The 12,481-nt window shown below is 36.2% G+C and overlaps 2 protein-coding genes across 6 annotated transcripts; both read right to left on the bottom strand.

The window, feature by feature from the left end:
- Positions 1-766: 766 nt before the first annotated feature.
- On the bottom strand, positions 767-5,966 carry LOC116054359 (gamma-glutamyl hydrolase). 2 transcript variants are annotated; one of them, XM_031305886.2, is made up of 10 exons: positions 5,879-5,966; positions 4,213-4,268; positions 3,985-4,099; positions 3,511-3,561; positions 3,314-3,398; positions 2,558-2,696; positions 2,179-2,285; positions 1,588-1,681; positions 1,347-1,484; positions 767-985 (listed from the first exon to the last, which is right to left on the bottom strand). In XM_031305886.2, the coding sequence occupies exons 2-10, from the start codon at positions 4,259-4,261 to the stop codon at positions 867-869; spliced, it is 897 nt and encodes a 298-aa protein (XP_031161746.1). In that variant the 5' UTR covers positions 4,262-4,268; positions 5,879-5,966; the 3' UTR covers positions 767-866. The 2 variants fall into 2 exon arrangements, with proteins under 2 accessions (XP_031161746.1, XP_031161745.1); XM_031305885.2 differs by lacking the exon at positions 5,879-5,966 and having other exon boundaries at positions 4,213-5,312.
- A 12-nt stretch (positions 5,967-5,978) lies between these two features.
- Positions 5,979-11,745, bottom strand: nmrk1 (nicotinamide riboside kinase 1). 4 transcript variants are annotated; one of them, XM_031305888.2, is made up of 8 exons: positions 11,602-11,745; positions 10,172-10,262; positions 10,043-10,091; positions 9,177-9,345; positions 8,342-8,413; positions 7,543-7,649; positions 6,671-6,754; positions 5,979-6,376 (listed from the first exon to the last, which is right to left on the bottom strand). In XM_031305888.2, the coding sequence occupies exons 1-8, from the start codon at positions 11,628-11,630 to the stop codon at positions 6,318-6,320; spliced, it is 660 nt and encodes a 219-aa protein (XP_031161748.1). In that variant the 5' UTR covers positions 11,631-11,745; the 3' UTR covers positions 5,979-6,317. The 4 variants fall into 4 exon arrangements, with proteins under 4 accessions (XP_031161748.1, XP_031161749.1, XP_031161747.1 ...); XM_031305889.2 differs by having other exon boundaries at positions 5,979-6,407; positions 10,172-10,286; positions 11,602-11,739; XM_031305887.2 differs by having other exon boundaries at positions 10,172-10,286; positions 11,602-11,739.
- Between the last annotated feature and the right edge of the window lie 736 nt (positions 11,746-12,481).

Genomic DNA, 12,481 nt, shown 5'->3' with positions numbered 1-12,481 from the left:
CCATCTTTGCAAATTAACCCTTAAATTAGCAATTACCACAATTGCCCCTTTGGACCCAGTCTTTTCAAAATTAAATTATTATTATTATTTTTTTCATTTACATTTTATTTATTCAGTTAACAGTTTTATTACATGTTCTGTACATTTAATTTCCCTTCAAGAAGGTCTAAACGCTGTTTCAATATTGTGGTGTGAGATTGTTTAGTCAGCTGTTCCGTTCCCAAGATCAACAACGAACTTTCAATCTCAAATTTGACATGGAAGCGAAGTCCATGTAAAAGCTCACAAAAATGGAAATTTGAACATCTACAATTGACATGACAACTCCATCTGCTGATGAACATCATGTGGCATAATCGAAAGCTCCAGAACAGCTACTAAAGTCAAAGAAATAATAATCTAGTAATTGAGAAAGTAATCGACCTATGAAGTACTGTACATCCACCGAATGTTGGTCTTTAACTGCAGAATGTTAACTCCCTTGAGATTACTAAAACTCCTAAATACCCAGAAAAAAATACAGTGGACATGACCCTTTACTGTACTCAATGATCAGTACAGTAAGGCACCGGACAAAATAAATCCCTAAACACACACACACACACACACATACACACACACACACACACACACACACACACACACACACACACACACACACACACACACAGATGTTCTACTACAAAGGTGTTTAGCTCCAAAATAAAAAGAGTTTATTTATGCAAATAAGCACTTTAATAGCAATAACAGAAATACAAGTATTACAAAAACCACTGTAGACTATAAAGTGTTTTGCTGTACTAAGACTGTAAGTGTACATGTGTTGTACATGCAGAGTGACACACAGACAGAGACACTAGAGGATTTCAGAAGAAATAGAGCTGCTCATATCCTGTGATGTTTCCAGCATAGACAGGAGTATTGTTGTAAATCAGTGACGAGGCCTCTTCCTCAGGATTGTCAAACTGATGTAAACTTCTCCTTCCTAAAAAAAAGCAGAAGTGAGATGCATGTGATTAGAATAGAATAGATATAGAACAGATAAATCAAATCAATGGGGATATTGGCTAGAGCAGGATATCAGAGTTCATTTATTATAACATGTGTACAGTTAAAATAAAATATCAGCTCTCTTTTCAACACTTGTCAATACTAGGGTTGGTCGATATGAATTCAATCTTAAGTCAGGTCACTTTTATTGCAATATCAATATAGATTGTGATATTTCCGGAAATGTTATTTATTATTGTCCCACAGTATGTATCGTCATATCCAACAATGATATTTAATGCCTAGTGATGTGATCAATAAACATTATTATTGATATTGTGTGTTTGTCATCTTACCTTCATTGACAAAAAACTCAGCCAGCAAGGAAGACAACTGAACAGCATGAGCGGAGTGCGGAAAGTTCAGCTTTCTGTTCCACTGAAAACGATTCACCTCTGGGTGCCACTGTACTCCATAGAAGGGGTATCTTTTACCTGCCATGAAGGAACAAATAAAACAAAATAATACATATTACAACTCTGTTACAGAGCAATGATTCTAAGTTTTTCAAATTAATATAAAAAATAATTGTGTAACCTTCTATGGTTGAGACAAAGTGGACTTGGTTCTCAGCAACGTTTGTAGACAGCAGGGAGAAGAAACTCCGCAGCTTCTCATTTTCCTGGAAGGTCTGAAAGAACATTTATTTTATTACACTATGGTAGTGATTTTTTATGTATTATTATCTTTTATTATTATTATTATTTTGATGCTCTGTATTGTATAATACTTACGTTTTTTAGGTTACGTATTGTTACTATAAAAAGCATGTGTTCTTGTGCTTTCTTTTGATGCTGTTACACCTTGTTTTCTCTATGTGGGATTACGGAAGTTTATTGTATCTAGCTATTTTAAGAACATGAACAGATTAATGTGCTGGGAAGCTGCGGGACAAAAATACCCAGATTTCCGTCTTAATTGTGCTGGAATATTGTTCAACTATACATTTACGTCTGTACTGCATGTCTCATTAAGGTCCTTTTGAGTCAAACGTTTCAGTCCTATATGACAAAAATCCTGGGAAACAGTCTTAACTTTTATTTCTAAGCACAATAACAAAATAAAAACCCAACAGGAAGTGAAACATACTGTACATTGACACTGTACACCAGAGGGAATCTACTGTACCTCTACTGTGAGTCCATAGTGGTGAAAATTGCCAGTGAGAGGTTCTTGGGTCAAAGCTCTCATGAGCTCATTGGGAAAACCCTCAAACATCCTACTAGAGCCGGCCTCTGCAGGGAGAAATTCATTTTAGAAAAACAACCAAACTTAAGAGATGCAAGGTTTCATCAAATAAATTAGTACTTTAAGACTGATTTTATACTTGCTTCTACTGACACCAAGTGGTACGATTCAGTACATGCAGTTCTCCAGAAAATGTTGCCAAACAATTAAATATTCCACTTTATTTAGACCTTACCATGTATTTAGAACATATTCCCTAAATACCATACATCAAAAACATACACACAAAGATATCAACAATAATGCAGTAAGATATAACCTGTGGTCAGGTTGAGGGGCAGTGCTATGTCCTCAGCTGTGGTGTTAGCCAGCAGATTTTCACCAGCCACCAGCACAGTCAGTAGCTGCATTCCCATGCATGTACCCCAGATGGGGAAGAAGTCACCCTCATCATTGGCCTGCAATACACAGAGTCAGAACTTTTACTTTTTGTGTGTGAAACAATAAGGCAACATGGAAACTCCTTTTAACAACATTAGAACAAAATCTAATTCAGGGTGTGGCAGAAAAGCACATGTGCAGTAACAGTAAATGTCCTGCATTCAAATGTGTATGTGGGAAAAAGTACAATGAAATTAATTGCACTTTAATATCAAATATATTAGTCCTCAGTGCAAAGCTTGATTCCTTTCAGAGTATAAAATTACAGATTAAATAATGACAGTAAAAAGTATTTAACGTTGGAGCTGTACACACTGTCATTTGGTTTAAACTTCACTGTTTTATGAGCTTAATGTATGTTTTGCCAGCATAATCTAAGGATGCAAAGTATGTACAATAGTAGCAATTATTAAAATGTAGTGGAGTAAAAAGATTAATTATTCAATTAATCTTAAACTTTCATCCTAAATGTGAGGTTGAAAAAAAAGTCTCTCAAACTGTATTTAAGCACAATAATTGATTAAAGTTTTCTGTGCATTTAAAAGATTCAAAAGACAGATAATGAACAGAAAAATAAAATAAAAACTTAAAAAAGAACATAGGCTACATACACAAAATGTTCTGCTGTACAAACCTTCAGAGCGAGGCTGTAAAAAATCTTCGCCACCCTGGCAAAGTCTGATGTCTCCAAATCTACTGCTCCCCCAATGAAGAGCAAGCTAAACACACATCACACATTAGAAAGACATCACACTGTTAGAGTGTATTTATTTAAGGTATAAATGTAATTGTATTTTACTCTTCTGACACATTTCTAGCGGTAGAGCTCACCCATTTATCTTCTCGAAGATTTTTTTATATTCAGCAGTAGTAAGAGTCAACCTGTGGAAGACAAACAAAACAATAAATGCTTCCTTACTATACAATTGTACAATGTTTAGACAGCACAAAAGTCAAATGTGACGAAAAGCCATTTCTTTTTCCACAAAAGCCACAAATATGTGACATGACAGTAGATACAATCACAAGTTAACATCCAAATAATGTCATTTATAGTTCAAACATGCTGCATCCTTAAATAACTTATAATTAGTTAGATATTGTCTAAAGAAGCCCTGTATACATTTGTCAAGCAGATTAAAAAAAAGTTGGTGTTAATAGGTAGAAATATCTACATCTATTTAATACTTTTTGCTTCCTGCTCACTGAAATTGGCCGATCATATCTCAAAAAGCTCCAGTCAAACATATATGGTCTTTCTTTACTGGTATAAACAACAACAATACAGTAGAGGACTCAACCCACCTGATAGGCATCACTCTGCTGCCCCCAGACTCGATGAATTTCACATAGGAGGAAGGTATGAAGGTCCTCCCGAAAGGTTTCAGGACTTCATCTGTAACTGTCTGAGCCAAAATACCTGGGGGACAAAAACACAGCAGAATTCAACAAAATTCAACAGTGATTTGATCTATTTTTAAATGTTTGTATCACCTAAACTTCTCTTTATCTCTAGTAGTACATTTCACTTACCAATCACAGGTCTGTCGTTCACAGCCTCTTGGTTAAGTTTAGTTGGCATAGCTTTGCTGCAACAGAAGCAGCAGGCAAAAGAGAAACACAAATATGTTGAAAATCTGGTGTTGGACATGTTTTCGTCTCAATTTCCAGGCAATCAAAGCTTAATTCAGCATTTAAAAAAGGTATGAGGCTGTTAGAGAGTGTTGATTTATGAAAGAAGCTGCAGCACACTTATATATGTCGAGTTGGAAGAGGATATAGTCAGCACAGGGAAGTTAGGAATGCCCAGATTTACATGTGATAGCTCCTCTATACTGCACATGCCGGTCAGGCAAGTAGACTGCTGAGGTAAACACATATTCTGCTGACAGCACGGACTTTTTGGTAAGTTTTTTGCATTTAGTGTATGGGAAACAATCAGTTTTGCAATAAAGTTCATAGAAATGACATGAGAGTGACAGCGTTTAGGAAAGCAGCTCTCTTGGTTCACACGGCACACTAGGGTTAAATGAGCTGTCAAACAGGTTTCAGTCTGAAAATGAAAGCAGGCTTTGTATTGAAAGGAGTTTACAGGTGGGAAGCTTACTGTAGAGACTGAGGCCAAACCTTCTAAAAGGGTTCTAGTTGGACTGACAAAGATTCCTGTAACATTACTCAAAGTTTTTGGAAAGCATCGTGTACATATCTTTATAAGGGAGCAAAATAATATCTCACTGATGCAATTTCTATTAATAAAATGCTGAAAGCAATGCAGTTACTGTAATAGACAAGGTTTATAAACACACAGATTAGGTAACATAAGGGGACAAATGTAACAACTGAGCAAACTTCATCCACAGATTAAAACCGTGAGATGTGGGTGAAAGCTAAGAAAGAAAGAAAGAAAGAAATGGAAGGCACAGGTGGTTAAACCCTCCAGAGGGTACCTGCACATAATAACGCTGCCATGTGTAGTCTGCTGTGTGCACTGTATTTAATGGGAACTTGGAGGCAACGGGGTAAATGATACACCGAGGCCGTTTGTTTGGGGTGGAGGATCAAAACTTTTTACTTCAACTCCAGTTTCCCCTCACATTCGCATAAACATGCACCTAGATTAGACACTCTAATTGCAGAAACATTGCAATTCTAATTGGTGATGGTCTAAATGATAATAAACAACTGGTTCAACATAAGTATTAAAATGTGACTTTCTGCTGTGACATGTCTTTCCTAGTCATTTGCTGCTGTTGAGAGTTGAATAGAGCTTTGTAGAGTCAAAAAAACATGATGGACTCTTCAGAAGAGGTAATTATCTTCACTTGTGTCACCGGACGACACAATCTTCTGAACACAGCCATACTGAGAAATACAGAGAGAGTTGTGTGGAGCTGAAAGTCTTAATTAGCTTTGTAGCAATTCATTTGGCAATGGCTTGAATGTAACAGACGTTCATTAATATCAAAAAGTTACGCACTAAAGCTTTAAGTCACTAGTCTGTCTCCAGTTTACCAGACTGATCCAGCAGGTGGAGACAAACACCAATGGTACAAATACACTGACAACTGTGTGTTACAGTTGTAGTCTTTTGACAAATCATGTATAACAAGAAATGATGCTCACCAAACCAAAGTATGCAATGATCATTGTTTAATATTTATATTATTCAACAATAAGTAAGAAAGTCTTTAAAACTAACCTTCAGCTATGATGCACACTTTTTGTATTTGGTTATCTGGTGTTACATCACAAGTTAAGGTTATGTGTGTATGGTTACATAAAAAAAATCTCAAAAAAAGTCAAAATCTTCCATGCATTATATAAAAAACTACACAGTGAGAGGTGAAATATTGTAAGATATCATCTATATGTCTATGTCTGACTATTTAGCAGAAACTTCTTAAAAGTCACATAAACCTCACATATTTGGGTTTCCCAGAGTGCATCCTAACTTTCAAATACTGTAAAGGCATCAGGTTCACTGTGATTCTCTTCTCTGAGTCTTTGAACAGTCTCCAGCTGATCAATTTCAGATGCTACAGTATCAGTCAATTTTTATACAGTTATTAATTTATTTTGGCAATCATAACTATTTGTAGGTATTACATAGACATTAACACTCGGTGTGGTCCTTTCAGTCACACGAGTCCAAAAAGAACTTTTCTGACATTCCTGGCATGGGAGCAGTAGTCTCCATCTTCAAAAAGGAAACAAATAAAAGTCTTTCTCTGCAAACAAAATACATGAAATAAAATGAGTAGGTTTTTACTTTTAAAAGACAGTATTTTAAGTAAACTAACTAAAAAGGTCTTGACAAATTAGTCTAGTTTTTAGCCTGTCTCTCCATTATTGCATTAATATTCATACTTTTGAATTCAAAACATTCACAACTGACAAAGAAAAAACAGGTTTAGTAGAAAATTGTTGGATTTGTCTTAGGACTTTCATGTAATGTGTTGTTGATTATTGTTTAATGATGTTCGCAACTTACCCCTGAGCCTTTCTATTTCCTGACAGACATCTTTACACACAGCAGCCAGCAGCTCTTCCTTTGGCTTCAGTCCATCCAGAAACACTGAAGAAAAATAAAAACACAGATGTCATTTATTTGATTATTTAATACTAGTAATTCTGCTGCAGTCACAATAGTTTCATTAAATCACATTTGAGGTCTTAAGGCCCGGACACACAGAGCCGATAATCGGCCGTCGGACAGTCTGGCGAGGTCAGTGACTCGAGTCTGTTTGGGGCGTTTCGTGCCGTCGTCCGTCCGAGGGGCCGTCGTCCTTCATTTTGGCCGATTTGACATGTATAATCGGCGGGGCGGGCACTGCCGGCAGTCAGACTCAAATGACCCATCTGATTGGTAGAGTGCTAACCCGGAAACGGGGAGCGGAATGAGCGTGACTAAAGTCTCTCAAAATCTGATGAAAATCTTTTAAACTGACCTTCGTTGATCTGAAATGAATTTCTCACTTAAAATGTTTTCAGAAACACATTTCGGTGAACTATTTTAGTACAATATGAGATCGTATTCTGAACAAGCCGCAATGACAGTCTGTCTTTGAATTTCCGGAGAAACAAGACCCACGTGACGCGTATGTCCAATCAGCTGCCGGTTTTCATTTTTGGGTGACAATACAGATTAGCGCCACCTGCTGTTATGGAGACGTATTACAAGGCATTTTTGACCAATTTGGGGAGACTGATCAGCCCAACTGCCTTTTCTGCCGACGTTTGGCCGTCGGCTCTGTGTGTCTGGCCTTTAGCCACATAAATATGCTAACTGCTTGAAATAAATCACAGTTTTTATCCCATCAGCATCACATACTGTACACATGGCATCTTAGACTGGACACTGACCAATTCCGGACACCATGCTCTCTATCTCCTGCCGGGCTTTCAGGTACATTGGCCACACGTGTCCGTCAAAGTATCCAGGAGGATCAGGAGGCGTGTACACCCGCGAACTGTCAATCCAAGAGAGCAACAGATGTAAAAACATGGCTTTCTCTCTCTGCTTTATGTTTACAGCAACTTAATCATGAAACATGGAAATAAAATGGAAACAAAATGTATTAAAAAGGTCCCATGGCATGAAAATTTCACTTTATGAGATTTTTTAACATTAATATGAATTCCCCCAGCCTGCCTATGGTCCCCTAGTGGCTAGAAATGGCGATGTAAACCAAGCTCTGGGTATCCTGCTCTGCCTTTGAGAAAATTAAAGCTCAGATGGGCCGATCTGGAATCTGCCCCTTATGATGTCATAAGGAGGAAGGTTACCTCCCCTTTCTCTGCTTTGCCCACCCAGAGAATTTGCCCCGCCCATGAGAGAGAGACATCATGGCTTGAAAACAAGCGAAGCATGGCAGTTGGTCAAAGCCACACCCCCACCCTCTACCTTGCCCCGCCTCTCTCCTCCTCAATAACATTTAAAGCTACAGACACAGAAATGGCACATACTAAGGAAAGCTCATTGTGGGACTGGCTCTAGTGGCTGTAATTTTGCACCAAGGCTGAATTTCGGGAAAGAGACTTCAGATACAGTATTAGGGGACCACTAAGGCCTATATAAAAGCATCCAAAAATCAGCATGTCTTAGGATCTTTAAAAAGGTAAAACAGAAAAGATAGCGTATTGATTGTAATAAATCTGACACCTTCGTCTCGTCTTGCAGACATCATACGGTATTTCCATGAAGTATCTTTTGTAAAATAGCTCATTCAGAGGCCTGGAAAGGTAAAACATGAAAAGAAACAGATAGTTATAGTATTATGACCTGGAATGTTATATTACTATTATTAAGAGTGTTAGGATAAGTATTTATCAAAGAATGGACAAAATCACTAGAGTTCTCTTAAAAGCTTGTTTACTTGCAAGTAGTGTCAGTTTTACAGCACTCACAGCATAAGTACAGAAAATGACTGACGATTGTTCAGAACAGTGTCTTTTTAAGGTGCAAAGGAGTTGGGAGTCAACTTAGTTATTCGGTTCATGCAATCAGTAGCTTTTCTTCTTATCTCTGGTCAGGCCCGGCGTCTCCTCCACATGTGCTCTACCCTCAGGGGCATTCTGTGCTTTTCACAAGGTCAGTGGTTCTCATGATTATGTCATGAGAAACAGAACACAGACTTCATGCAAATAGTTTAACACTAAAATGAAGCAAAGATTATAGCAAGCATGACTTTTCTAACAAAGAGATAACTTGTCATTAAATAAATCCTGGGGGACAGCCCTTGTGGTAAAAAATAAAACACAACTGAATGGTTACTTTCCAAAAACAGTTGGAAAGCTGGACAATCTTCACATTGTTGAATATTCATCTTATTAGCAATTACAATTAATTGCAAATTGCTTGCAAAGTTGAAGCCTAATTTCACACTGCACCAATTGGATTGAAATTAGCATCAAGCTGCATAGGTCTTTCTTAGGAACTTAAATAAAATGTCAATTAGGCTATATCTGAAATAAGCACAGTAGCCTCCATCATGTACCTGTGGTTGAAAATGAGAAAACCCTCCACAATCAGCACATACACCTCCTCATCAGCTGATGATGCTGTGTGTTCTGGGTTCAGGGCTCGCTGCCTCATGAACGACAAAGGATCTCTTCGCCACGAGGCGACCTCGCACATCATCGTGTCCATGTGGAGAGCATCCAGCGCTTCAACAGAATGCAATGAGAAGGATTTTCTTTGCCCAGTCAGAAAATTGCATGTATTATGAACACATTAAACTAAATGAAACATTTAAGTAATTTATCAGCACAATGCTAATCATTATCTGGTTGCTGCTTCTCAAATTTGAGAATTTTCTGTTTTTCTCTGTTTCTATAACATTTTATTGGAAAATTGTAATTAATGTTTTTCACTATTTTATTAAGGATTATAAAAAAAAAGAATTGATAGATACAATTAAAATAATCAGTAGTTATTGCCCTAGCTTTGTTTTATTTATTCAGTTAACTACTTATTTGTATATTTCCTATACCTTTTTTATTTTATTTCTCTCTATCTGAATGCAGTTTCAAAGACCTTTTACCAAAATTGGGGGAGAAATCACTAAAATATTTTTTCTTGAACTGAAACGTATTTAATTTCAAATATATTGGTAATATCCATTTACATACTCACCATTTGCACATGGTTACAACCTCCCCAGGTAGATAACAACTCTAAAGAAATTCCCAGAAAAAAATACCAAGGACATGACCTCAGTGTCCCTAATGGTAGCTACTTCCTCGCGTCCACATATCCATCCATAAATCTACTAACCATTTTCAGATAGATGAATGGACAGACAACAACTGCTCAGAAAATGTCTTGATGTCATGAACAAACCATTAAATAAAGTGTCCTTACTGTCATATTGCTTAAACCCATTGCTGTCCACTGGTACCACAGAATCATCCTGAAAAAAAAGCATCCGCTGTGATTACTAAAGTTTTAAAAAAGTGTAAAGGCAATGATTGATGATTTAAAGAAGTGTACCTTAAAATATGAATCCTGTGCAATGAGACAGCTGTTGGGTATCTGCTGGTGTAGACTCATAGAAAGAGTAGATTTTCCTCCATTGGTCATCCTTAATGAAAAATAGTGCACATTGCTAAGAACATGTTAATGCTGCACAAATTGCATTAAAATGGTTCCTTCTTTTACTCACCTGCTTCAAAACAGTGGACTTACTGAAATCTACAACTTTCTTGATGGAGATAATTTGCGTACCTCAGGTCAACATATCAGCCGATATCAGCTTATCGCAGATATTTCAATGTCTGCGTACGTGCCAGTCAATAAATAATAAGAATTTCTGCAGTTTTAAACTTTAAAACATATCTTCATCACAATTATTTAACAAAAAACACACATTTAAGGGATTCTCATTGAAAAGGTTTGTTTACATTATTTATGTAAAAGAAAAAAGAAAAAGAATCAACCGACGACCCTATCAGAATTATCATATTCTTTTGTTCAAAAATCCTGTATCAGTCGGGCTCTAATTGACGATGAATGATTTTCTAACTGTAAAATTCAACTACTCAGTACATATTGTGGTAAGATACTGACACATTAAATGGTTTGCAATTAAACATATGTAGGCAGATCTATTGTTATCATATTTCTTAGATGTCAATATTGTATCAGCCTCAAACATCAGGCTGTATCAGTACACTGACATCACAACATTTCGGTCACAGACCTTCATCAGGCATCCTGATTTGATTTTTCTACACACCTGCCTGCGGGGTGTGCATGAGCCAACACTTAATTTGACATTAGGAACATTTTAATTAACTGTGGTATTAATTTACAAACTATGAATGTAAAGGTAGCATTTATAATTTCAAGCACTTCACACACCCCAGCCTGTTTTACCTACACATCTGTACCTTGTCAGAGTAAACAAAAAGCTGGACAATTTGATTGCTCTCTCTGACTCTCAGGACTCTGTTACACATGTTAGACACGTGACTTTTTCTCTGCATAGTAACCATCTCTCTTATCAGTCTTATCTTCCACATGGTTGACACATGCTGTATTGATTTGATGGAGTCCCTGTTGCTCCAACTGCATGCATATTAGCCAATATTCAACAATTTAATAATAAGGAGGCTAATGCATTTCCTGGTGCTTTTCTCTGACCAACTTTTTGTCTCCTTGTATTTACTTACATAATACACCACCAAGACTACACCACCAAGAAGTATTTCAGAACTTGAAAGTAATTCAAATTAAAACCTGCGTTTCCATTTTATATGTTATGCTATATGTTATGTTATGCTTTAAAGTTAAAAAACCTGAAAAAAAATCTGACGTCCAACAGGCTATCTGGAGGCAGAATGACCCAAGAACATAAAAGGCATGCAAGCAGGTCAACACATGCAGCAACACATTGTTTAAAATCCTCAGGAGTTACTTACCCACCAACTCCTACAAGTAGTGTCTTCATTTCAGTTTTTAGTAAATAAAACTGGTAAAAGCAAATTAATTAACAGCTAATGTGCAGACCTAAGGAATATGCTACACGAACATGTTGGCTACTGCTGCAACAGCTCTGTATTCACCATAGATAGTATATAAAAGGTATTCACTCACGCTTTTCCGCTATCGGACGCTCGTGATTCGCTGATGGAGCTTCTACGTCACTCTCGACCTGCCCACTGAAAAAAGAGAGAGAGAAAAAAAAGACAAACGTTTAGAATATGCTGTACAGTAAAATCAATACATTGTTGCAACAGAGTTCTATTGAATGAACTCTTGATAAAGTAGCCTAAGTTAAAATAAAATGAAATAATAAATGAATATAAATAAAATGTATTGTGCAGAAAGTTTAGGGTGCACATACAAAAACATCGTCAAAGCATTAAAAACAATATTAAATTAAGTAATAAAGTTATGTGTAATAGAAATAGAAATAAATGAATACAAATAAAATATTAAATAATAAAATAATACAAATAAATAAAGTAATATAAAAATGATGTAAAATGACAATAAAAAATAAAATAAAATACATTGTACAAAGTTTACATCAAAAACACTTTTAAAAAACTATGCAGTGTTTATAAAATAAAAACCTTAAAAATATAGGAATAAATAATTTAAATAAATTAATTAATCATGGAAAATAAGATAAAGTATTTTAACAATGAAATACAAGGGTTTACATCATAGACTGTATAAAATTTGTTTACATATAGAAAAATCAATCTATCAATCTATCTATCTATCAATCAATCAATCTATCTATCTATCTATCTATCTATCTATCTATCTATCTATCTATCTTACAGGTTTAGC

The sequence above is a fragment of the Sander lucioperca genome, chromosome 2 (assembly GCF_008315115.2).
Source record: "Sander lucioperca isolate FBNREF2018 chromosome 2, SLUC_FBN_1.2, whole genome shotgun sequence".
NCBI classification, from domain to species: domain Eukaryota; kingdom Metazoa; phylum Chordata; class Actinopteri; order Perciformes; family Percidae; genus Sander; species Sander lucioperca.
Note: the sequence above shows the minus strand (reverse complement) of the source record. Positions and strands in the feature narration are given on the sequence as shown.